At 40.2% G+C, this 27,692-nt stretch overlaps 2 protein-coding genes across 7 annotated transcripts in view; both read right to left on the bottom strand.

The window, feature by feature from the left end:
* LOC132819400 (TNF receptor-associated factor 5-like) overlaps window positions 1-12,673 on the bottom strand; it is a 69,030-nt gene extending 56,357 nt beyond the window's left edge. Inside the window, exon 1 of the mRNA XM_060830883.1 lies at window positions 12,466-12,673. The gene's annotated coding sequence lies outside the window, so the exon portion shown is untranslated. The remainder of the gene's footprint in view (window positions 1-12,465) is intronic.
* A 12,534-nt stretch (window positions 12,674-25,207) lies between these two features.
* Window positions 25,208-27,692, bottom strand: part of rcor3 (REST corepressor 3) — a 67,668-nt gene continuing 65,183 nt past the window's right edge. For 5 of the 6 annotated variants that reach the window (XM_060831439.1, XM_060831435.1, XM_060831438.1 and 2 more), the window contains one exon: window positions 26,845-27,343. In XM_060831439.1, coding sequence (XP_060687422.1) covers window positions 27,026-27,343 — 318 coding nt within the window. In that variant the 3' untranslated portion in view covers window positions 26,845-27,025. Of the gene's footprint in view, window positions 26,785-26,844; window positions 27,344-27,692 lie in introns of those variants that run through there. The other variant, XM_060831441.1, reaches the window with a different exon arrangement.

The following is a 27,692-nucleotide window of genomic DNA, read 5'->3' as shown; positions in this document are numbered from 1 at the left end:
AAAAGCTTTGCACACTGATAAATAAATGGGTGCCTGCGAGGAGTTAGTCAGATATTCTACATTAGTTCTAAACTAGTCAGTTCTACAGACTACAATCACATAGAAAGACTTAGCAAACACTTCTCATGGGATAATGATGTATCTTGTCTACCATTAATGCCAGTTTGTTCAGTTAGCTGGACAGCTGATTTGTTATGCAAAGGAACACCACGGCTCTGGCTGAGGTTACCATAAAGGTCCTACCTTGCAACCTCACCCCTTACCTGAGGCTTAGTGACCCTCACCACCAGCTACCTCTCTCTAAGTGATCAGCCCTACAACTTGCTGGGACTTTAGTGACTTTATGTAGGAAAGCTAATAGAAGATTACTGTTAATTGTGAAGAGAATTGAAAAAAAGCAGAGATATTATGCCTTGATTGTGGAGGGCATTGGTAGGGGTCTAATGGCACAGTGGAAGCATCCCAACGTCTAGGTTGAAGTCCCACTTGCACTGGAGGTATGTCATAACATGTCCAAACAGGTTGATTAAATTAACTACTGAACATTATGACACCACATCTGGGGTGCTGTGAACAGTAGTGGCCTCTTTAATTAAGAACAGGGGTAAATATGTTGGAAACAATTCAGGGGGGTTTACTAGTCCAATATCATGAATGAGCTGAAAAATGTGTTGCTGGAAAAGCGCAACAGGTCAGGCAGCATCCAAAGAGCAGGAGAATCGACATTTCAGGCATGAGCCCTTCTTCAGGCTCATGCCCAAAATGTCGATTCTCCTGCCCTTTGGATGCTGCCTGACCTGCAGCGCTTTTCCAGCAACACATTTTTCAGCTCTGATCTCCAGTATCTGCAGTCCTCACTGTCTCCTACAATATCATGAATGGGCAGGTTGCTTTAGGAGAATAAGTTGGACAGGGTACAGTTACATCCACTGGAAGAATTAGAGTCAAGTTGACTGAAGCAAACTTGATTGAAAGAAACTTGATTGAAAGCAACTTGATCCTGAGGAATCTCGATGGATGTAAAAATGTAAAGACAATGCTTCTTCTTACAGGAGAATCTAGAAGTAGGGGTCACAGTTTAAAAATCAGGGGCCAGGCTTGATCTTATTGAGTGGTATAGTAAGTGGCTTACTCCTGATTTGAAAACATGCCCATAACTACCTGACCAGTAGGCGACTGAAGTCAAACAAATGAAACCTAAGAATACAAAACTGGTCAAATGAACTGTCCTGCTGTTCTCTCGACCAATTAGTTTTAAAAGTTGAAGAATGCCTCATTTAGTGACAATCCCAGTTGCCATATGTGGTCGTCCAATTACAAATTGATTACAATTGATGGGAGGTGGCTTACACTCAAGTTTACTTTGTACAGAAACCTCGGCATAGCTTCGTGTTGTTGGAACCTGTAGAGTGGCAGTTCATTTTGAGCTCATTTTACCAATAGCCTCCTACTGCAAGAGAGTCAACACCAGTCACTTATATATAAACAAACACATTTTACAATAAAATGAGGGACATGTTAAAGGGCTTTTGCTGCATCCTGCTAAATGTCTAGAATTATTACAGAAAAAAAAACATCTATCTCAGATCACTGGAACAAAGTTGTAAACAAATTAAATTAAGCATCTTTCTCTAACACATTGTTTCCCCCACCCTGACCACTGTGGTTCGGTTGATGGTTGTGAGTCAACAGGCCATGAGTTCAAATCCTGCTGGAGGGCTTGAGCGCAAAGCCTAAGGCTGATATTCCACTGCAGTATTGAGGAAAGGAGTGCTCTGCTGTTGGAGGTGACTTTTCTTTTGGTTGAGAGGCTAAAGTAAGGCCCTGACTTCCTTTTCAGGTAGACGCCAAAGATTTCGTAACCTGAAAATGAGGAAGTGGGTTATCCACAGAATGTCCCAGCCAGTTTGTAGTCTCTCTGTCAACATCAGGATCATTGTTGCATTACCGCTGAAAAAGTTAGCTGATTTGCAGCAAGTTTCCCAAATTGCAACAACAATCACAACTCACATAAAGTATTTAAATGATTGTAAAGTGTTTTGGGCTACCCTATGGTCCTACCTTGCTGACTAGTGAAACATTGCAATGGCTGTAAACAAATTTGCATATTCTTGTTTTCTGCCGTTGCACCATTATTTAGAGAGAGAAATATGCTGTCCAAAGTTAAAAAGCACACAACACCAGGTTATAGTCCAACAGGTTTAATTGGAAGCACTAGCTTTAGAACCGACGCTCCTTCATCAGGTGATAGAGTCTCAGAAAGCTACTGCTTCCAATTAAACCTGTTGGACGATAACCTGGCGTCGTGTGATTTTTAAACTTTGTACACCCCAGTTCAACACCGGCATCTCCAAATATGCTGTCGGTTGTGAATTTCGGCTTAAGGCGGTATGAAAGCTCTGAATGTACTTGTCACCAGACTTAACTCAAAACAACTTTCATTATTTTCAATATCGTTTGTTCTCACCTAGGAAAAAATGTTCATTTTGAAAGCCAGACCGAAATGAAACGAGCTCAGATCCACAGAAGGCAGCGAGGAAAGAAGAAAGTTCTTTCTGGCCTGCCGCAGACTGACGCCAATGGTACATGATTGGAAATCCCCGCGCTTTCCGCTGGCTCCCAGAGAGTAGCAGCACTGCCGGCAGCAGCAGCACTACCACATCCGTCCGCCACCGTCAGCAGATGCTCTCGCCCCAAACCGAGCATTCATTGCACGGAACAAAACACATAGACACACACACACGAACCAGATTTAGCAACATCAGGCAAACTAATAGGCAACATTGCACATGAATTTTAAAAATATGTATTTTATCTCTATTCCAGTATGAGATATGGAAAGAAAAACAATTCATGGATACACATTTATTAAAACAAATGAACAAAACGTATGCCACTCATGATAGCAGCTCTCACAAATCTAATCAGACTTAAGCTAACACGAAACAGGCTAACGTTGTCTCTTTGATCCTATTCTTCCATTTCTATGAAAATCGCTGCTCTTCTACCTCAATTTTACCTTCCTAATGTAGCCCATGTTCCTTGACTCACTTTGATTCCAAAAATTTATCATTTTTGATCTGAATAAAGTTCAATGATGGAGTATTATAGTTTTTAGAATAGGTATTTCCAAAGAATTTTGATTGATCCCTTATTATAAGAGTGTAACCCCTCATTTGAACTCTTCAGACTGAAAACAGCATTTCCCATGGTTTAATTTGTGGGTACCACATTAAAAATTAAAGCTATCATTTTTTTCAAAAATAGAGGAAATGCGAGAGGATTTTGTTGATTAGAATATTGTTAGGATAATTTGTTACTGCAGAATTAAAAGTGGTATTCACAAACATACATGAAGACTATGAGATTTATGATATTTTCCTGCTGTAGGAATGGATGATTAGTGTGTCTGTGCCTTGTGAGTGTGGGTTAGTACAGAAGAGAGTGCAGTATCACGCTGGAGTAGTTAAAAATGGTTAATATTCCAGAAGGATGAAATGAAATAACTGGAAGAGCTTTTTTTCCACAGAATCAATCTTGCAAAGTTATCATTGTTTTGATATCATGTGTTGCCATTTGATTATTAAAGAGGCTATTGTGATGTCAGACCAGTCACATTTTATCCACTTTCTTAGATTTAGAATGAGACTTTGATACATCACGATTCTACCAAAATTCCCCATTGTACACTTGAACAAATAATTGGATCATTTTTAAAAGTAATCCATTGAAGCACATTTCACCATTGAAAATAGTAGTTTCAACTTTTTTGATGTATTTAAAGTTGTCGCCACAAATCTTACTAAATGGACAATTTCAAACTTAAGAAGAAGGTGGTGCAAGTATAAAGTTTGTGATTACTGTATACATTTTCTTGTCAGTTAGCAAGCATCCTTCTGGATTTTTAAAAAGTGACTGATTGATATTACACATGATGTGAAATTACTGAGTGACAGTAACAGCTTGAGCCTAGCACTTCTTCAAATTATGTTTTTGTGAAGCACACAGATTTAATTGTTTGGGTACCTAAATACTGCTGATGCATTGCAAGAAATTGTTGGGCTGCAGCTAAGTCAGGTAAATCATTTTGAGCAACTATCAATAGACCAAAAGGTCCAAAATCCCATCATTTTGAGGCCCTAGTACTCAGCCTGCTTGACTGAGGCCTCAGAATCAGGTTTTTGGGAAGTTGATAAAATGTAAATTGCAGGAGGGGATTATAAACGTGGAGGGTGGGGTTCTGGGTGGTGGCACCAGAAAAGCAATCTTGCACCTCAGCAGCTCACAGAATCATTCAACATATTCATTTTGGTGGGCGTTTTCAGTTTCATTTGCCCAGGAAGCTGATCATAGATTGCATGGTGCAGACTCAATCAAGGCCCAACAAAAAATAACACTTGCAGTCCTGTATGTATCACATGACAACCAATTTCCATATTAAAGTGAAGGTTGCAACTTTCAAAATAGGGACAAACACCTTGCCACTGTTAATGAGGCAGTCAACCGCCAACCTCATTTTGAGCCTTTTACCATCTATTAATGCCATGTGAAGGCATCCAAATCAACTCTGTTAAGTCCAAGACTAGGTCTTTGGGTGAAGGTGAAACTTTCAAGTGTATAACAATCAGAAAGTTATATTTATATTGTACCTTAAATATAGGAAATCTCAAGGCTGTTCACAAATCCAACAACAGACAAAATGAGACACCAAAGCATGTAATGAGGTAATACGACAGATGACCAAAAGCATAGACAGAAGTAAATATTAAGGAGCATCTGAAACAAGCAAAGGTGGACAGGTTTAGGAATGAAGTTTCAGAGATTACAGCCTCAGCAGATGAAAGCACAGGCATCAAGAATAACGCCATTAAAAGCAGGGATGTAGAAGAGGCTAGAATTGATGGAGTGCAAAGATCATGTAAGGTTTGTCGGGCTGGAGGAAATTAAATGAATAGAGTGAGCATGGAGGGAATTAATTATAGGAATGAGAATTGTTAAAGTTTATGAGCTGTTGAATTGGGCTCCAATATGTTGCAGTGGATAATGTACTAAAGTAAGCAATGTGAGATGAAGATTTAGTTTGATATTATGTAAAGTTTTCATAAATTTCTATTGAAACTAGAAGAAATGTAATGGCTCAAAGTTATTCATTTCTGGTTTCTCCAAGGTTCAATCTGTCATTGTACAATTTTAGCTGACACAGTGCTTTAATTGTTTGCTGAAACTATAGTGTGTATGATTTATATATTTCCATGGTCATGTTAGGAAACACTTAGCTAAGGTTGTTTTGCGATGAGAAAATGGAACAGTAAAGATAGGATAAGAACCAAATTGGTACCTTCAGGTTTGAAGGAAATACTTTCTTTCTCGGACTCTTTTTCACGATAATATTTGTTAGGGGGCATATTTTTAAGGTGAGAGGAGAAAGATTTATAAAAAGACATGAGGAACAACCTTTTTTACACGGAGTGCGGTTAGACTGTAGAATGAACTTCCAGAGGAAGTGGTGGATGCGATACAGTTGCAATGTTTAAAAGACATTTGGATAAGTACATGAATAAGAAATGTTTGGAGGGATATGGGCCTAGCACAGGCAGGTGGGGCTAGTTTAGTTTGGGATTATGGTTGGCATTAACTGGTTGGACCGAAGGGTCGGTTTCCGTGTCGTGTTACTCTATGACTCTATGAGAAGTGGATGTAATTTTGTGAGTTTTTCTTCAACAATTTGTACAAAAGAACCAGGATTAGAAAAGACAAACAATGACTGGATTTTGTCTATACTCGAGGAAGGAAACATTGTTTTGTTTCTCTGCACATCCATTGTTTAAAAATGTTATTTGTATCTGGTTTTGATCTGGTATCAAGGTATGACAAATGGAGAATGTTGCAAATGGTAATCTGGTATCAGGAATCATAAGAACATAAGCACTAGAATCGGCAATTCAGCCCCTTGAGCCTGCTCCACCATTTAATATGATCACGGCTGATCTCATCGCAACTCCACTTTCCTACCCACTCCCCATAATCCTTCAACCAATACAAAATAAAAATCCATCTATCTTCTCCTTAAGTTTACTCAACGACCCATGATCTACCATACACTATTGAATACCACTGATTCATGACCCTTTGAGAGAAGTAATTTCTCTTCATCTCCATTTGAAATCTGCTATCCTTAAAACCATGACCTCTTTTTCCAGATTTCCCCACAAGGAAACCTCCTTTCTACGTCTACATTGTCAATGCCCTTTAGCATCTTATATTAAATAGATCTTTCTTCTCAACTCCAAATAAGATAGGCCTAACCTGCACAATCTACCTTCATAAGACAAATCCCTCATTTCTGTAATCAATCTAGTTATCTAGTCCCATTTGCCTCCAATACAATGACAACTCTATCAAGTAAGGGATCACAATTGTACACAGTACTGCAGGTCCTCAAAACTTGTCACATGAATGCATTAAGAAGCATGAAACTTAATTTAGTAGACAAATTTAAGAATGTTATTGTGAAGTTTAAGCTTTTGAATTTCATATTTGGTTCAAAACTTAACTTGGACTTCTAAATTTCAATTGCATCTTTTAAAAAAACAAGATAAATTTGAATGATCCATTATCAAATCTGATGGTAAATATTATACGTGGTTTCCAATATAAGCTCATAGAAAACTTAGCTGCAAATGTGTTGCTGGTCAAAGCACAGCAGGCCAGGCAGCATCTCAGGAATAGAGAATTCGACGTTTCGAGCATAAGCCCTTCATCAGGAAGGGCTTCCTGATGAAGGGCTTATGCTCGAAACGTCGAATTCTCTATTCCTGAGATGCTGCCTGGCCTGCTGTGCTTTGACCAGCAACACATTTGCAGCTGTGATCTCCAGCATCTGCAGACCTCACTTTTTACTCATAGAAAACTTAGATTGTCACCTGTATATAAGAATACCATGAAAAGTGTTTTTTCATGTGTTATATGTAAAGTGTCACACGCTCCAGTGGCATCTTGAAATACGGAACATAATGCAAGATTTTACTGCAATAGAATTTACTTTTCTCTCTTCTTGTTCCTCCTCTGTTGCTCCTCCAGTCACTGTTTGACATGAGCCAGAGTCTCTGAAATAGGCTACTGAATGTCTGTACTGGACTCTTGGGTCTCAGTTCCTCTGTCGCCACCATTCCTGTGACCGCCATGTCTGAGCTGGACCCATGTGACCGGGGAGGGTTGAGTCCGCTCCTCCTGTTCCTATCTGATGCTGCCATTAATCTGCCATCCATCGTGGGCGGCACGGTGGCACAGTGGTTAGCACTGCTACCTCACAGCGCCAGAGACCCGGGTTCAATTCCTGACTCAGGCGACTGACTGTGTGGAGTTTGCACATTCTCCCTGTGTCTGTGTGGGTTTCCTCCGGGTGCTCCGGTTTCCTCCCACAGTCCAAAGATGTGCAGGCCAGGTAAATTGGCCATGCTAAATTGCCCGTAGTGTTAGGTAAAAGGGGTAAATGTAGGGGGATGGGTGGGTTTCGCTTCGGTGGGTCGGTGTGGACTTGTTGGGCCGAAGGGCCTGTTTCCACACTGTAAGTAATCTAATCTAATCCCTTTCACTGCTGAAGGATGTTTAGCTATGCTGCAGACCTCTGTGCCTCTGTCAGCAGCATGGAGACTTTCTGTGCTACTGACCTCTGTGACAAGGCAGATTGCCTGAATGATCCTGGACAACCTAACTGATTTGACATGCACAGTCACCTATGGCAGATTGACTAGATGCACTCCAAATCCAGATTAAAATTGCCACGTTAAAAGAGACTTTACACCTGAAATAACAATTTGCAGGAAATGTGGAGTTGTCAACCAATCTGACTGCTGAATGTAGACGATGAGGTTCTGTCTAGTGTGTTGGTCAATAAGGTCAAGTCTGTGTGAAGGTTGGTGATTCACCTCCGTTACTGTGGTCACTTATGTGCATGGCAACAGAGTGGACACTTGTTTCATCCGCCTGGGCAAGGAAATATTTTTTTGGCAGAATATCGCACACCTATCTGATAGATGTACTTTGGGAGGGAATCTGCAATTGGACCTGACTGCTGTACACAAAAGGAGTTTCAATCAATGGATAGGAATCAGAAAGCTTCTGAATCAGATCTGGAGTCAGGCAGGGTTGTCCTCTCTCTTGTCTTGTTTGTGTGTCGCACCAAGGCTTTCACTGAGTCCACCAAGATGATTGCAGGCTTTAGCAGAATGACAATTGTGGGCAGCAGAGGCCTGCAGGTCAAGGCTTCCTGTACATTGCTGCTCTCTGCTCAGGTCCACTGTCAGTGTACAGACTTGATAAGCATCTGTAAGGAGTTCAATCTGACCTCAGGAGCCTTGGCCAATCAAGGCAATGGTGAGACCAAGTTTTTCGGGAGCTAGTTGACCAATCTTTTATCTTTTGCACCATCATGTCAGATTACTTGAAAATGCTAAGAATCTGGTTCAGAGGGGCAGGCTAAAAATGGGGAGGAGCATATCACCAAGGTGAGGCAGAAACTGGGCACTTGCGAGTGCAGATCCCTCTCCAAAGTGCATAAAAACCTTGTCATTGGGTATGAGCTGCTCTTGTTCATGCATATGACACAGCTCTGCCCCATTCCCTGATTCTGCACCACAGCCGTCATGCAACCTGTCTTCTACGTTATCTGGAAGCCAAAGGTGGATCGGGTGGGTAGAGTTACCATGTCAAAGTCTCTGGATAGAGTGTGAAAGAATGTGCTAATGTCAACCTCACCATGAAGGTCACATTTGTGTGTGGCTGCATCAAGCTGTGCCTAGACTGTCAGTGTGCAACCATTTAGTGTCACCACATGCTGAGATTCTACCTGTCCTTGGTATTGTGAAGGGTGGGTCTGGCAATGTTGCAGGGGAACACTCAAAGTAGTTGAGCCACGTTGCACCAGCTATCCCTCATGGAAAAATTTATACTTGCAAGCATCTTTGACCCACAAAGCCATATGCAGCAGTCAGTACATAAAATCATCACAGGGAAAGATGATGTTTGATCTGTTAGACGGTTGTCTGAGCAGAACCATCAAAATCATTTGGCAGAATGTCTCGTTGGCAGAATTTTCCAACTAGCACGGAGATGTAGTTTGGCTGGTGGTGAGAAGGGCACTACCTGTCAGATTTTTAATGTAGGCCTGGACTCTCTGCACCTTGAAAACAGTTGTACTGGTGAATAAACTGGCACACATTTCATTCTGGAATGTGTCTTTGCAAAGAATCCCTGAAGTGAGATGCAGAGATTTTTGTCGAGATTCATCCCAGGGAGATCTGTAACACAGGACTCTGTGCTCTATAGACTCTGTTCTGGGACACACATCAAGACAAACATCAACTGCGCCTGGAGATCCAGCAACTTGATCAAAGATGCTCTTTGGTCTGTCTGAAACTTGTTTGTCTTCCAGTGCAAAGAGTTGTTCTCAACTGAGTTTTCAAGACTGACACATTCTAAGGTGTAGGACTGAGGGACATACTAAAGTTTGGGGAATCCACTGCCAAAGCGCTGTAGGAAAAGGTCTCATTCCAAGGCCTGTCTGCTATAATATACCGAGGGGCTGACAAAATATTGAACACTTTGTGGCTAACGTTGAAACGTGCATAGTTTCTGGTCCACATTTAGTAAATGTTTCAGTTTTGCATTTGGTTTGAGGCATTCAAGAGTGTAAAGTGCTTTACAGAATAAAAAGTTACATTTCTCAGTTATGTCCAACTAGAATGTTTTGTAATGTACTTGCAGGTCATTTATGCATAAAAGGTTAGTTTTGCAAATAGAACAATTGGAGCCCATTGACACTTCTGCAGCTGGAGGAGATGAATACTGCAAAAGTATTTTAGATTGTGACTGACTGCATCATGACCTTCATGCTAACAATTAACTCGAACCAAACTAGAGGCACTTAAGGAACTGCTAACAATATTTTTACTCATCTGAACGAGGAGCAGGGATTCTTCTGGATCTGCCCTTTTACTATGGGCTGCTATTGGTAATATTTGCGCTCCTTTTCATTTGCACTCCCTCTATCCAGACTTACTGAAGGTCTGGTGTTTCTCTTCATCAGGATCACTACATTTAGCTCTTGGGGTACCACCAGTTCTCCTGACAGACTGTCACAGCTTGATGATGCAAGGAGACCCAGTGTATGTATCCATTTGCTGTCAGCATCATTGGCACCACTGAGCTTATGCCTGAATTGGGGTGTAAATCACTTCCTAGGTCAATGTTTCTGTTATAAACTTTGGCATGATGAGATAGGATTTTGGTATTATAAAATATTTTACTTTTTTTTAACAATTATAAATCATTATAGATAACATTGTGCATAGCAAATGTGATCAATACACAAAATAGAGTCACAGAGATGTACAGCATGGAAACTGATCCTTCGGTCCAACTCGTCCATGCTGATCAGATATCCTAAATTAATCATTGGCCCATATTCCTCTAAACCCTTCCTGTTCATATACCCATCCAGGTGCATTTTAAATGTTGTAATTGTACAAACCTCAACCACTTCCTTTGACAGCTCATTTCACCCTCTACATGAATAAGTTGCCCCTTACGTCCCTTTTAAATCTTTCCCCTCTCACCTTAAATCCATGCCCTCAACTTTAGACTCCCCACCCTGGGGAAAAGACAATGTTTTAAAATATCGGGATTATAGTGAAGCAAGTTTTGTAAACTAAATTTTATCTTGCATTATAATATTCTTGTCATTGAAGGATTATAATAGAAACATTTTTATTTGACAGTGACTTAATAGGTCCAACTTTTTTTAATAGTAGGACTTAAAAAATCGTGACCAACTGGGGTTTTTAACAATTTAACCTATTTTTCTAATCAATCTATTCAGAGATGTTATTACTCACCTCTGAAGCAGGTGGGATTTGAACCTAGGTTTCTGGGTGTAGAGATCAGGGCACTACCACTGCACCACTCAAAGGAAATTGTTTTAAAGTATTCTGGTGGTAATATAATTCTAATAATTTTGCATTTGCTAATGTTTCAATATGTAGTGAGTGCTTAATTAAAGTCTTCAACTGCAAACTTGATTATATCATCAAAGATTACAATAGTAATTATGAATCATTTTTTATGAAACATAAATAGACAAGGTCTTTTCCCTGGGGTGGGGGAGTCTAGACTGGAGGGCATAGGTTTAGGGTGAGAGGGGAAAGATTTAAAAGGACCTAAGGGGCAACATTTTCACACAGAGGGTGGTGTGCGTATGAGCTGCCAGAGGAAGTGGCATACACTGTACAATTACAACATAAAAGGCACCTGGATGGGTACGTGAATAGGAAGGGTTTGGAGGGATATGGGCCAAGTGCTGGCAAGTGGGACTAGATAAATTTAGGATAGCAGTTGGCATGGATGGGTTGGACTGAATGGTCTGTTTCTGCACTGTACATCTCTGTGACTCTGTGTATTAGTTGAAACTCCAACCTGAGATATTTTCTGGTGTTTATTTCCGGATTTCAAATCTTTTTGAATTAAATCTGGAGATGGTATGGATGGGGGTAAGAGACATCAACGCAGGGGTGATAAATTAGACCAGCTCCTCACTAATTAAAGATGTTGACTAATCTGTAGTCGTTCTTTGTTTATCTACCAGAGTTCAATGGTCACCATTGGCAGAATTGCTTATGCATTTGTGTGGTATTCCTGCATCCACTATTTTAATCCAGCTAATCCATGGCCTGTATAAATAGAAAATAAAGGAATACCCTATTCTTGCAAACATTGTTTTAATCCAGGTAATCCATGGCCTGGATAAATAGAAATTAAAGGAATGTCCTGTAAGCGTGGGGAGCTTTTATCCACTGATATCACCAGCAGTAATTTCTAGGTGAACATTGCAATATTAAGCACACAATAAACCCTTGCCTGGTGCCATTAGGAATTATAAAGTTAAATCTACTGAGGAAACTGTAGAAAGCAGTAGAGAAATAACACGATTCTCTCGCACAAATAACTCACATGACCCAGAGATTTACAGAGCCTTAGATTTTGCTGTTTCCTCCTGTCAATGTTTAGAGTGTCGTGCTTGGTTCAGGGGCAGGATGCAGGGTCAACTCCAGGGACCCGGCGGCAGTAGCAGCTGCCCGGCCCACAACAACAATAAGAAACCAAAGGGTGATCGAGCAGTTAATGTTGGGAATGAACAGAGAAGACAAGCAATGTTAGGATCGCACACCTCAGCGCCATTTTAAAGGCGACAGGAACTCTCCTTTTCGCCCTCAGATAGGAAAACGCCCGAATTTCATTCGTAACGGGTTAGTGATTACAACCGCGCGTTACAAAGAAAGAAGTTCTCGAAGCAACCAGCGTATGTTTATCCCTGAAAGTCAGTCCATGAATATGAGGGGACTGAGATTTCTGACAGGTCGCCAGCGCTCCAACAAGGTGCCAAAGAAGTCACGGTTAAAGCCGCCTTACCTCCCGGAGCTGCTGAAGCTGGACTTGGGGGAAGCCTTCGCATTACAGTCGGTGATGCGCTCTCCACTCACAGCGCACTGTCAGCCAGACACTTTCAGGAAGTGGCAACATCTAAAATCGAAACTGACTGTAAAGGGAAACGCGGCAGCAGTCACCCACGTACAGTCAGCCCCTGGATTTCGACTTAGCCCTTTCCACTCTCAGCCATTCCGACTTGTAACCATTCGTCATCACCACAACTCAACCACCTACCTCTTTGTGTGTGTGTGTGTGTGTTTTTCTTTCATCTCCACTTGATTTATTGACAACTATTGGCACAATGAGCTCACCACAGTCAAAATCTAAACGTGTCGCTCTAATTCCACTCCCACGTCAGTGGACATGACCTGGAGTCGCCAAGTGTTGGACTGGGGTGTACAAAGTTAAAAATCGCACAACACCAAGTTATAGTCCAACAGGTTTATTTGGAAGCACTAGCTTTCGGGGCGCTACTCTTTTCTCAGGTGGTTATGGAGAATAAGACTGTAAGACACGGAATTTATAGCAAAGTTTACAGTGTGACGTAACTGAAATTATATATTGAGAAAGATCTGGATTGTTTGTTAAGTCTCTCATCTTTTAGAATCACGATGTTGGTTTCAGTTCTTTCATGTGTAAATCACAAAGCTTGTTTAAAAAGTTACATTCTCAAGTGAACTTTAACAATTGCTGTCATGTTGGCCCAGATAATGCATTGTTGGCTTCCCTGTGTGAGACTGTCTGTGCCACAATGTTCAGACTGATTCTAATCTTAAAAAATGGATTTATAGAATGTAACATGGTTTCATGCAGTTTTGAGCAAAGTAAAATGTAATTCTGCAGTACAAATTCACCCCACAAACTTATTTGTGTATGTGTGCTTGTGGGTGTGTGTTTGTGTGGGGGATGGTAATGAGTGTGAGAGAGTGTGTGTATGTATGTGAGTGTGAGTGTAAAGGGATATAAGTCTGTGAGAGGGTGTGTATGTATGAGCATATGTGAGAGTGTGTGTGTGTAGTGCAATGGGGTCACATGTAGTGTGACATGAACCCAAGGTCCCGGTTGAAGCCCTCCCTATGGGTATCGAACTTAGCTGTCAGCCTCTGTTTGCCCACTTCTCGTTGCCTGTCCCAAAGTCTGCCTTGGAGGATGGTCACCCGAAGGTCCGAGGTCAAATGTTCCGGATCGCAGAAGTGTTCTCTGACTGGGAGGGAACACTCCTGTCTGTTGATTGTTGTGCAGTGTCCATTCATCCATTGCTGTAGCCTCTGCTTGGTCTCACCAATGTACCATGGGCCAGGACATCCTTGGGAAATTTTCCACATTGTTGGGTAGGTGCCAGTATTGTAACTGTACTGGAAGAACTGGCTAGGGGAGCAGCAAGCTCTGGAGTATAAGTCTTCAGTACTTTTTGCCAGAATGTTGTCTGGGCCTGTAGCCTTTGCAGTATCAAAGTGAATCAAATTGGCTGAAGACTGGTATCTGTAATGCTGGGGACCACTGGACGAATCTGAGATGGATCACCCATTTGGCACTTGTGCCTGAAGACTGCTGTAAAAGCTCTAGCCTTATCTTTCGCACCGAAGTCTGTGAGAGGGTGTGTGTGTGGGAAAATTTCCCAAATATGTCCTGTACATAAAAAACAACAAATCCAACCCAGCCAATTACCATCCCATCAATCTACTCTCAATCATCAATAAATAAATGGAAGGTGTCAACAGTGCTATCAAGCAGCACCTCAGCAATAACCTACTCAGTGGTGCCCAACTTGGGTTCTGCCAATGCCACTCAGCTCCTCATCTTATTACATCCTTTGTCCAAGCATGGACAGAAGTGATGAATGGCGGAGGTGAGCTGAGAGTTACAGCCTTAGACTTCAAGGCTGCATTTGACTGAGTGTAGCAACAAGGAGCATCAAAACTGGAATCAATGGGTATCTGGGAGAAACTCTCCAGTAGTTAGGATCATAACTGACACACAGAAAGATGGCTGTGACTGTTGAAGGTAAATCTTCTCAGCTCCAGGACATCTCTGGAGGAGTTCCTCAGGATATTGTCCTAGTCCCAAACATCTTCAGCTGCTTCGTCAATGACCTTCCCTCCATCACAAGATCAGAATTGAAGTATTCATCGATGATTGCACAATGTACAGCACTATTCACAGTTCCTCAGACACTGAAACAATCATAGAGATGTACAGCACAGAAACAAACCCTTCAGTCCAACTCATCCATGCCGACTAGATTTCCTTAATTAATCCATTCCCATTTGCCAGCACTTGACCCATATCCCTCGAAACCCTTGCTATTCATATACTCACCCAGATACCTTTTAAATGTCGTAATTGAACCAGCCTCCACCACTTCCTCTGACTGCTCATTTGGCCATACTTTGAGTATTGTGTACAGTTCTGTTCACCGCATTCTAGGAAGGATGTGGAAGCTTTGGAAAAGGTTCAGAGGAGATTTACTAGGACATTGCCTGGTATGAAGGGAAGTGCTTATGAGGACAGGCTGAGGGACTTGAGGCTGTTTTTGTTAGAGAGAAGAAGGTTGAGAGGGGACTTCATTGAGATATATAAGAAAATCAGAGTGTTAGATAGGGTGGACAGTGAGAGCCTTTTTCTTCAGATGGTGATGGCTAGCATGAGGGGACATAGCTTTAAATTGAGGGGTGATAGATATAGGTTAGATGTTAGAGATAGTTTCTTTAGCAGAGAGTAGTAGGGGCATGGAGACTCGCTACCTTTAAAGGCATTTAAGTGGTCATTGGACAAACATATGGATGACAATACTATAGAGTAGATTAGATGGATTTCAGATTGGTTTCACAGGTTGGTGCAACATCGAGGGTCGAAAGGCCTGAACTGCGCTGTAATGTTCTATGTTCTACATTCACCACCCTCTGTGTGAAAAAAATTGCCCTTTAGATCCCTATTAAATGTTTCCCCTGTCACCCTAAACCTATGCCCTGTAGTTCTGGACTCCACTGCTCCAAGGAAAATATCTTGCCTATTGACCCTATCCATGCCCCTCATGATTTTATAAACCTCTATAACCCCTCACCCTCCAACCCACCAGGGAAGATGTCCAAATGCAACAAAATGTAGACAATATCCGGGCTTCGGCTGACAAGTGGCAAGTAACATTTGTGCCACACAAATGCCAGACTATGACCATTATCAAGAGACAATCCAACCACTGTCCCTTGATGTTATCATCACTGAATTCCCCACTATCAACATTCTGTGGGTTACCATTGACTTGAAATTCAGCTGAACTCACCACATAAACACAATGGCTACAAGAGCAGGTCAGAGGCTAGGAATGCTGCAGCTAGTAACATACCTCATGACTCCCAAAGCCTGCCCATCACCTACAAGGCACAAATCAGGAGTGTAATGAAGTACTCCCCACTTGCCTAGATGATTGCAGCTCCAGTAACGGTCAAGAAGTTTGACATCATCCAGGACGAAGCAGCCCTCCTGATTGTCACTACATCCCCAAGCATCCACTCCCTCCACCACTGATGCTCAGTAGCAGCAGTGCCTACTATCTACAAGATGCATGCAGAAAATCAGCAAAGATCCTCAGACAACACCTTCCAAACCCACAATCTCTTCCATCTAGGAGAAGGGCAGCAGATATATGGGAATACCGCCACCTTCAATTTCCCCTCCAAGCCACTATCATCCTGATTTGGAAATATATTGCTGTTCCTTCATTGTCGGTGGGTCAAAATCCTGGAGTTCTCTCCCTCATGGGTCAACTGATAGCAGGTGGACTGCAGCGGTTCAAGAAGGCAGCTCACCACCATCTATTCAAAGGCAACTTGGGATCAGCCATAAATGCTAGCCAGTGAGTGAATCTCACATTCCACAAATGAATGAAAAAAAACTCTATCCAGCTTTCTTGGCATTCTGTAATTTTCAATGAGACTTTCCCCACCCTCCTAAAATCCATTAAGTACAAACCAATATCCAATTTAAACTCACTGACTCCCACAGTTACATTAATTTTATATCCTCAAACTCTGCTTCCTGTAAAGACTCTGTTCCATTCTCTTGGTTTCGCTGTCTCTATTGCATCTGTTCTGATGATGTCAGCTTCTGAAATGTTCACCACCTTCTTCAACCAAGGTTTCCCCACCAATGTGGTTGACAAGGCCCTCAACCATGTCTAACCCTTTTCTTGCACTTCTGCCTTCATCCCTTCTATTCCCTCCTAGAAAAGCAATAGGGACCCCTTGTACTTATTATCCACTCCACCAGCATCCACATCCAAAGGATCATTAGCCACCATTTCTGCCACCTCCTGCTTGCTGTCATCAGACATATTTCCTCCTGTCAGCCTTCTGCAGGGGCTGTTCCCTTTGGGATATTCTGACCCACTTTTCCTCCACTCCTAACATTTCCAAGCTCCCATGCAATCGCAGAAGGTGTAATAACTGCCTGTTAATTTCCTCCTTCATCACTATCCATGACTCCAGACACATTTTCCACGTGAAGCAGCACTTTACGTGCACTTCACTGAATCTAGTCTACTGCATTTGCTACTCACAATATTGTCTCCTGTACATAGAACATAGAAAAATACGGTGCAGAACAGGCCCTTCGGCCCTCTATATTGCGCCGACCTGTGAACTATTCTCAGCTTGTCCCTCTACACTATCCCAAAATCATCCGTGTGCTTATCTAAGGATTGTTTAAATCTCCCTAATGTGGCTGAGTTGACTGTATTAGGGCATTCCACACCCTTACCACTCTCTGCATAAGGAACCTGCCTCTGACATCTGTCTTAAATCTATCACCCCTCAATTTGTAGCTATGCCCTCTTGTACAAGCTGAGGTCATCATCCTAGGAAAAAGTATTTCACTGTCTACACTATCTTATCCTCTGATCATCCTGTATGTCTCTATCAAATTCCTCCTTAGCCTTCTTCTTTCCAACAAGAACAGACCCAAGTCTCCCAGCCTTTCCTCATAAGACCTTCCCTCCAGACCAGGCAACATCCTGGTAAATCGCCTCTGCACCTTTTCCAATGCTTCGACATGATTCCCGAAATATGGGGACCAGAACTGTATACAATATTCCAAGTGTGGCTGCACCAGCATTTTGTATAGTTGCAGCATGATATTGCGGTTCCGGAACTCAATCCCTCTACCAATGAAACCTAACACACCGTACGCCTACCAAGGATCTTTCCATCGACCCAGTACTCTGCCTTCCTGTTATTCTTCCCAAAGTGCATCACCTCACATTTAGCTGTATTGACCTCCATTTGCCACCTCTCAGGTCAACTCTGCAGTTTATCCAAGTCCCCCTGCAACCTGTAACATTCTTCCAAACTGTCCACTACTCCACCGACTTTAGTGTTGTCTGCAAATTTACTAATCCATCCACCTATGCCTGCGTTTAAGTCACTTATAAAAATCACAAACAACAGTGGACCCAAAACAGATCCTTGTGGCACACCACTAGTAACTGGAAAAAGTGAGAACTGGAGTATCAGAGTTGAAAAATGTGGTGCTGGAAAAACACAGCAGGCCAGGCAGCATCCGAGGAGCAGGAGAATCGACATTTCGGGCAAAAGCCCTTCTTCAGGAATGAGCATTCCTGAAGGAGGGCTTATGCCTGAAACGTTGATTTTCCTGCTCCTCGAATGCTGCCTGGCCTGCTGTGTTTTTCCAGCACCACACTAGTAACTGGGCTCCAGACTGAATATTTTCCATCAACCACCACTTCTTCCAGAAAGCCAGTTTCTAATCCAAACTGCTAAATCACCCTCAGTTCCATGCTTCTGCATTTTCTCCATTAACCTACTATGTGGAACCTTATCAGAGGCTTTACGGAAGTACACCCCGTCAACTGCCCTAACGTCATCTACATGCTTGGTCACCTTCTCAAAAAACTCAGGGAGGTTTGTGAGACACGACCTGCCCTTGACGAAACCATGAGGACTATTTCTTCTGAAGCAGTCCACCAAAAGGTGTCACCCTTTGACTGAGTGCAGACAGGTTGGCCTGAAACTCTCAGATAAGTAGCAACTATGCTTTCAGTGGCAGGAGGGGTGACCCACGCAGACTATCAAGCTTTTCCAGTCCCTGAACTCCCTTCTGATTGCATTCGCGGTCCAGGTTGCCCCCAACAAGAAGCTGAACCTCAGTTAGTTTCTGTGAAGTACTGCAGATGCTGGAGATTTGAAATGAAAGCAAAAACTGTCTGTTCCCAGAGCCCATTACAGACTTCATCATGTTCCCGGCCTCAGGCTGATCTTCCACTCTCAGACCAGTTCTCCCTCTCAATTGCTGCTGACAGACTAACCAGTAATCCTGCAACAGCACACATGGGAGAGAAAACTACCTCTGACTGGAGGACCAGCCCTCTGCAAAACGAGCAACCAAATTTCAAATGAAGCCAGATATTGAGTCATGTGAATTGCTGTGGCAGCCCACGAGTGGGTCATGGGTTGTAGATAGGGCACACCCCCGTCAGGTCAACTGAAGTTCACAGGTCATAAAGTCAGATGTACGGCACAGAAACAGACTCTTTGGTCCAACTCGTCCATGCCGATCATATTCCAACACAATCTAGTCCTACTTGCCAGCACCCAGCCCATATCCCTCCAAACCCTTCCTATTCATAAACCCATCTAGATGCCTTTTAAAATGTTGCAATTGTACTAGCCTCCACCACTTCCTCTGGCAGCTCATTTCATACACATACCACCCTCTGCATGAAAAAGTTGTCCCTTAGGTTTCTTGTATCTTTACCCTCTCACCTTAAATGTATGTCCTCTGGTTCTGGACTCTCCCACCCAAGGGAAAAGACCTTGTCTATTTACCCTATCCATGCCCCTCAGGTTTTTACCTAAGGTCACCCTTCAGCCTCCTACACTCCAGGGAAAATAGCCCCAGTCTATTCATTCTCTCCCTATTGCTCAAATCCTCCAACCCTGGCAACATCCTTGTAAACTTTGCTGAACCCTTTCAAGTTTTACAACCTCCGATAGGAAGGAGACCAGAATTGCATGCAATATTCCAAAAGTGGCCTGATCAATGTCCTATACAGCCACAGTATTACCTCCCAACTCCTATACTCAATGCTCTGACCAATAAAGGAAAGCATACCAAACGCCTTCTTCACTATCCTATCTATCTGTGATTCTACTTTCAAGGTGCTATGAACTTGCACTCCAAGGTCTCTTTGTTCAGCAACACATCCTCAATGAGTAATTAAGAACCATTAGTATCTGTGAATCCACATTGCAGCTAGAATCAATTTTCTTAGCATTCGGTAAAATAAGTTTACAAAAGATGGCATTACTCATTAAGAAAAATATCATAGCTGCACTCAGAAGACACCTTGGATGGCTCTTCCAGCAAAGCCATTATAGAAAGATCTCAGGGACAAAATGTGGGGAGACAAAACATAGATCGGGTAATTGTTTCATGAAACACTTATATTCTATCCATAAAAAAGACCCTGAACTTCCTGTCGCCCACTATTTCAACACACCACTATTTCAACACACCACTGTTCCCTGGCCAACATTTCTGCCTCGGGCATGCTGCGCTGCTCCTGAAAAGCTCAATATAAGCTGTAAGAAAAGCATCTAATTTCCTGTTTGTGAACCGTGCAGCCTTCCAGTCTCAATATTGAGTTCAATAATCTTTGGTTCTGAGTGCCTTCTTCCAAGTTCTTACCAACCCTCACACCCCTAACTCTGTCAAAACATGGGCAGCTTTCATCACAGCCAACCCATTTTCACCCACTAATGGTCTCCATAAGCAGCTTTTCTTTCTCCTCCCCTCATCATTACCCATCTCTTTATCTGCCTAACTTCTGTTCTCTCTCTTTGGGTTCCATCTCCATCTATCATTCACTCCTTGACCACATTGTCAGCCTGCCCTTTGTCTTTAGCACAACTTACACCTTTTCTTGGTATAATCACTGAACCCAAAACATTGACTTTGCTTTCTATCCATTGTTTGCGCCAGATTGGCTGAGTTTATAGAGTCATAGAGCCATATAGCATGGAAACAGACCTTTAGTCCAACTCGTCCATGCCAGCCAAGTTTCCCAAACTAGACTAATCCCACTTGTCTGTGTTTGGCCCATATCCTTCTAAACCTTTCCTATTTATGTACCAGTCCAAATACCTTTAAATATTGTAATTGTATCTGCATCTAATTGTATCATCTGGCAGTTCATTCCACATATGAATCACACTCTTTTTGAAAAAGTTGAACCTCATAGGCATAGTTTTAGCCAGACCTCCCTATTTTCACATTCCATTTCATTTGAAATAAATGGCAAAACTATACTTGCCTTTCCTATTACTCAACGAACTTGGGATTCTGTGCTGGAGCTTTCTGTAACTTCTCTCCATTTAAATAGATTAGATTAGATTAAATTCCCTACAGTGTAGAAACAGGCAATTTGGCCCAACGAGTCTACACTCACCCTCCAAAAGAGGTGCCTGCCCTGATCTATTTCCCTCTGACCAAATAATATTCAGCTTTTCTATTCTTCCTCCAAAATGCAGAACAATACATTTCTTTTCTTCTTGGAGTAGCCTGCTTTTGTTACCACTTTGACTTTGCAGGAATTGATAATGCTCTTTGTGCCCCATCCAGTTTTGGCATCATCACATTAGATAAACTCCAACTGCTATGACTCAATTGAAAAATGTTGTTGTTCATCCACAACTTAATCTCTTCCTTTCCTTGAGTTAGTCTGTCTGAATTGAATCTGTAAGGATGTTGTTTCACAGGTAATGCCCCCACATTAATCTCCTAAACAGCCAAAACAAAATTTATTGATTATTCTGTAATAGCTTTAAAAGTCATTTTGATAGTTTTCTGAAAGATAAAAATGATACACTTTAACCTTTAAAACACATCTGTATCTAAACTATTACTGGAAGGCCAATTTTTGAATTTAGAATTTCTGACTCATTCTTCAAATGTTTTGATATTTTTCTTGCTACTCCTTTCACTACTGAGAGTATACTTTCCCCAGCTATCTTCCATAAAATAATACCTCTTTAACTTAATATTTTAATGACACACTCACTGATTTTTTTTCTTCTGTTCTGGAATACTCACTATATAATTCATATAGAGTTTATTTTTGATTTGAAAAGGTCCAATGAACCTTTATTTTAATGATTCCACAGAGGAAGTTAACAACACTAACACTTAGACATCAACACCAAAATTTTGAATTTTAGTTTTCATTGTTTTTTTTAACACTTTTCAAATGCGTTTTAACCAACTCACATGTTTGGTCAGTTTCTTTCCGTAGAAACTTCTGTTCTGGCTGGAACTGAAATCTCTGAATTTAGATTTATCAATTTGTCATTAATTAATTTAAGTGGCCCTCTCACATCATGTCCATATATTATTTCAAAAGGACCAAATCCTGCAGACTCATTTGGAACATTCCTAATGGGAAAAAGTCATAATGAAATTTTTAAAATTCCAATCATCAGGACATTCTTGACAACAAGCTTTAATCATGCCATCTTTCTAATACACATTGAGCTTGTGAGTGATTAGCAGAGAAATAATTGTTTTATTCCAAAATTAGCCAAATGTTTTGAATATTTGCAAACTAAAACTTGAATCTTGATATGATTGTATTTCTTTGGGTAATCCAAATGTTGTAAAACAAAATTACTTACTCCTTTTCCACTAGAGGTTTTGCAGTTGTTTTTTCTTAAAGGCACTGCTTCATGAAATCTTGTGGAAATATTCATAATTGTTAAAAGATACTAATTTCCATTCCTGATTTTAGTGGGAATCCTATGTAATCTATTTTTCAAAGTTGGCATCAGAATTAAAGGTGCTGGTTTAATTGATGGTGACATGAATGGCCTATCTGGCAAAATATGAGTATATATTTAGGTAATCCTGGCCAATAAAAATATTCTAATATTTTAACCTGTGTTTTCCTAATAGTTCAGCGACCTGCCATTGGAATTTAGAGATCCACTCATAAGAATTTGTTACAATGCTCTAATGCAACTATCCCCTAATAGATACCTGCTCATCATTGAATGATATTTAAGGTGTCTCTACTTCCTCATTAGTACTTTGTTTTTCAAATAATAGCATTCAGGTATTGTTTCTGATTCAATTTCTCAACAGATTGCTGGTATCTCTTTCAGTTTGGAATCTGTTGCATTTCTATTAAAGAAGGTGAACTTAACATTCTCTTTCATCTGTTTTAGCTACATTTTTGAAAATTATATCTCATAATTGAATTTTCCAAATCATTCCCTGGACTCCTTTTCTTCTAGTCTAATGCTAAGGGTCTGAGACCTAGTTGCAACCCAGTCAAGAAACAATCCAGGACGTTGCTGCTGTAACATTTCATTTCTTTTTGCTCCATTGGTTGTTTCACTGCTCTTAGCAAGGCCAATATTCTTGAAACTGCCTGTTAATTTCCCAAAGTAAAGTCAATTTATTCGACACGAATCTGTTTCATTTTTCAACTATGACTTCTTAATTTCCCAAAGTATAAAATGAGACTGGTATATCATTCAAGGCAAGCTCATTGAGGTGGCTTACTTTTATCCCTCTCATGGAAAAAAAATGTATTTCAAAAAGATAGGAACACAGAATGACTCCCATTCAGTGATTTTTGAGAGGGGTGGAGAACTCTGTTGGTGAAGCCCAGATGTCAACTCAATGAATTTCAATAGGCAATCAGGACTAACAATTTTGCCTTTTAGGTCTCAAGCAAGGAAGAATGTACCAATGGAAATCAGAGCTTGTCAAACAAGGATAGCACCTAGGTACAAAGATGCATGACCAAAATTACTGCTGCATACAGTCAGGAGCAGCAAGGATATACATTTCCCAGAAATGAGAGGAAACCTCTAGTTACCATTGAAAATATGATTACATGTAGTGAGGTGTAGGGTAGTAAGTTTGTGCCTGTTCCTGAATGCAGTGAAAGAAGCAATTCAGTGATCTAACCACATAAGGGTTTTTGTGAGTACATGTGGTGATTCTTGCCAGTTCAATCCATCTCATCCACATTTATTATCTATGTATTTCATGAACTTCCCTTCATTCATCCACCATTGTCATCTTAATCCAGATTACAGTGATGCATCTATCTCATAGTCACCATTCATTTAACAAGTGCTAATTGCCAGGTTATACAATTACCAAAATATTCAGCTGCTGCTCTATTAAAAATTATTTATGTATATTTCTATTCATATTCTTTAGTGTGGTCTCATTCTTGCTTTTCTTAACTATGTTTATTTGGACTTTATAATGTATCCTGACATCTGTGTAACACTGCTTTGATTTTTTTTTTGTTAATACAATCCATACCTAAAGTTTCCTTCTTGGATGTAACTCAGAAATTATATTGAAAATTGCAGCCAATTTGTGGACATCAAATTACACCCAAGTATTTTCCTAATCTCCGAATGCATCTGAATTTGGGCATAAATCAGCCTGAACAAGCAGAAAACAATGTAATGCCAAATTTAAATGTAATAGTCTCCCTCATTCATGCAAATCAGGTATAGCCTGACTGACAGCCTCCAAATGGAAAAGCTTTCCAATTTTAAATGTTATAATTATTTTACTATACAAATGCATGCAAAAATTAATCTGTCAATGGGATATTACTTCAATTTGAGAATTGAGGGCTGCAAGTAGAAATTTGTTTGGAAAGGTCAATTATGAATATAAAGCACCTGGGTCACATTGTCATTGAATATGTAATTAAGAGTCATAGAGATGTACAGCATGGAAACAGATCCTTTGGTCCAAGTTGTTAATGCTGACCAGATATCCTAACCTAATCTAGTCCCATTTACCAATATCCAAAATTTTGCAGTCTTTAAAGTGATTAGTTTGCATCAAATTTACATGCTACACCCAAGCATTTTCCTAATTATCAGAAAGTGTCTGAACTTTATATGGGCAGAAAACATACTGCAAACCCATATCAATATATGTCTCCCAATTCACACAAATCAAGTATAATTGACAATGTCCAGATGGAGGAACTTTCCAATTTTCCCAAATCTGAGATGGCAAGTTTGCCATACAAGAAAAGGTTTTCCGTCATATTGTATTAATTATAGTTTAAAAGAGTAAGAAGGGATTTCATTGAAACATAAAATGTTGATGCACGTTTCCCCTGGTCAGGGGTCCAGAACAATGGGTTTTGGTCTCAGGATATATGAAAGGCTATTTTGGACTTGAATGAGGAGAGATTTCTTCACAGGGTGGTGAAACTGTGGATTTCTCTATTACACTAGGCTATGGAGGCCAGGTCCCTGAATATATCTGAGAAACAGGTAAGATATCTAAAGATTAAAAGTGTCAAGATGCATAGTGAGAGAGTAGTACAGCATTGAGATAGAGAATCAACCACTATGTTCAATGTAATGTTGGTCCAATAGCTTACTCCTCCTATTTTGGAGGTCTTAATTTCTGTCTTTCGTGCATCTTACTCTTGCATAAAGCTTCGTCACTCCAAGTACCAAATTAGACAGACTAAAGCAAAACTACAGAAATTAGAAAACATTTGCCGTGCAATATTCAGTTGCAAAATTAACTTTTTATGGAACATAAGAGGTCCCAAAATGAAGCAGTAAAGTCTATTTATAACAATGTGTTAACTGCAAACCTATTAAAAACCTTATTAAACACAAAAAAATCATTTCCAGATAAAAGTTTAATACAGCAAAGGAGCAAGCACACAATTTCTCACACTAAAAATATTGCTTAAAAGTACATGCAGAAGGTCTGATTTAACAGATAAATAAGGAAGCTGACTGTACATGCGCAGTTGTTACATATCCTATAAACTAAAACTAAAATAAGACAAAATTCATGACATTATATACAGTAAACTACTTTGAGGTTTTATAGGTTCTTCTTTGTGCTATCTTCTACAAATTACAGTATAATTTCATTTTAGTATTTTTAAACATCTTACACTGAAAAAGAATTAATGCATATCAATACAGTCTCAAGCCATTCTGGATGTAGGTTTGCTCGTTGAGCTGGAAGGTTCATTTTCGTCACCATATTAGGTAACATCATAAGTGAGCCTCCGGATGAAGCCATTTCTCAAGCCATTTTTACTAAAAATTAACTATTTGAAAAATTCCCACACCCACTCCCTCTATTTCCTTACAGGGCACAATCTACATTTGCCTTTTTCTGGGAGAGAATGATTCTGCAGACTGTCTTCTAATACATGATCATGGTTAATGGCCTTCTGCCAGCAGCCAACTGGAGGCACATTTCTAAAGTAAGGCAATTGTGCCTGGGCTACCCTGGCCACTTTCCCCTCACAGTAAGTATTCTATCATATTCAACTATTCAATCTACTGGCTAGACTGAAAACTAATAAAAGTTCATACTCAAAGGTGTACAATAGTATCCAGTTATGGACACCTTTACAACTCAGACTCATGATCTCTTGGCTTGCGAATAACTGTTCAAGGACTTATTTTTGCCCATCAATTTCAATAATCTTAATAACATTGATTTGATAATGTGATGAATGTACCCTTAGTGATGTTCATTTCCCTGTGAACAGGACTCACTTCTTGTACCCGAGGAGGTAATTATTTTAATTTAAAAGAATTGCATTATCATGAGGTTAAAATATGTTTGCTACAAAAATACAGCAATTGCCACATCTTAGTAACTATTAATCATTTTATAACTACATTTTTTAAAATGTAGGCATAATGACAGATTTTGATTAGCTGAGATCAGATATTTAAATTTATTGTAATTTTGATCAACAGGAAGATTATCTGGAGTTATCTTAAACCAAGTGCACCTCTTTGGTATGAAAACCAATAAAATTCTGTAACTATCTCACTTTCAGCTATGTTATATTTTACAAAATTCAAATTATATGCAATAAATTGAAAACATCTAATAAATTAAAATTAATTTTCTGTCTGACTGGATGTTTCAAATCCAAAGATTTATTTTGGAATTAAACTGAATTAAGTGCACTTCCTTGCGACCAGGTTTTTGACTTGTACAACGAGGAGTTGATGCTGTCAAATCCAAAAAGTTTTAACCATAAAAAATACAATTTCAAAAGACTGTATTTTATACAACACAATCTTTTATGTTTCCTGATGTTTTAATCTTTATTAACTGAATATTGTAATTTCAAATATAATAAATTAGTACAGGGCAATAAAACAAGGATTGTGGTGCACTAGCTTGCAAAAACAACTGCAAAAAACATTTTTCTTAAGTTCCTCAGGTGTCAATCTTATTGATTTTCATTTTCTGTAAAAAAAGACATGGACAGACAATAAGTAATCTAATTTAAAATATTGTGTTGTCAGGATTTCAATTCACCCAAAATAAAGAACTCGCAGAGATGCAGTATGTCAAGATATAATTAGCTAGTGTTAAACATTCATCTTAGTTGGTGAATTTTGGGACATGTTGAAACATCTTTAATTAAACAAAGCCACACAAGCAAACTTTTCTGTTTTAGTTACGTCAAAAACAAAGAAAAATTAAGTCAATGTAAAGATGAAGGCTGTGATTCTGATTGAATTCCAATCAGCGATGGAGGCTGCTGCAGTACTGGCCTAGGGTTCAAGCGGGGTGGAATAGGGTTACTTGGGCGTATTAGTGGGGGTGGAGGTTGGTTAAGAGTTGGTCTTGGCTGTAAAAAACGAGTCTGTTGCTGGAGAGGAGGTGGCTGACGATGAAGAGCAGGAGCTGCAGGAAGCACTGGTCGAAGCAATGGTGGAGGCTGGTTTAAAGTAGCAACGCATGTAACAGCTACAGTAACTGGAGTTGGAGGTGCTGGGCCAGAAGTTGGAGGAGGTTGAATCTGTAAAAGAAATTAGGAGAAGAACTAGCCATAACGCACATGAAAACAAGGAGCCTTTAGATATCTAAATTAGAATAACTTGTGCCTACAACTTGGAAATATGCTATTAGTATAGAGCACATGAAATGTTCAGATGTAACTGTATTAAGAAACTAAATATTTTTATTCATAAAAATTATATCAAGGTCCACAGTTTTTTTTTCCATAGTTTTCTAGAAATCTCTATTTTCATTTAGAGACCTGATGAGAACTTTTGCAGTGTTTTTACTTTTACATTGTTGAAGTGTAACCAGTAAAAGTAATTCTTAGTTCATCTTCTGACATTGGAAGAGTGTCAGTCATAGCTCAA

This window comes from Hemiscyllium ocellatum, chromosome 10 (assembly GCF_020745735.1).
Source record: "Hemiscyllium ocellatum isolate sHemOce1 chromosome 10, sHemOce1.pat.X.cur, whole genome shotgun sequence".
Taxonomy (NCBI): Eukaryota; Metazoa; Chordata; class Chondrichthyes; order Orectolobiformes; family Hemiscylliidae; genus Hemiscyllium; species Hemiscyllium ocellatum.
Note: the sequence above shows the minus strand (reverse complement) of the source record. Positions and strands in the feature narration are given on the sequence as shown.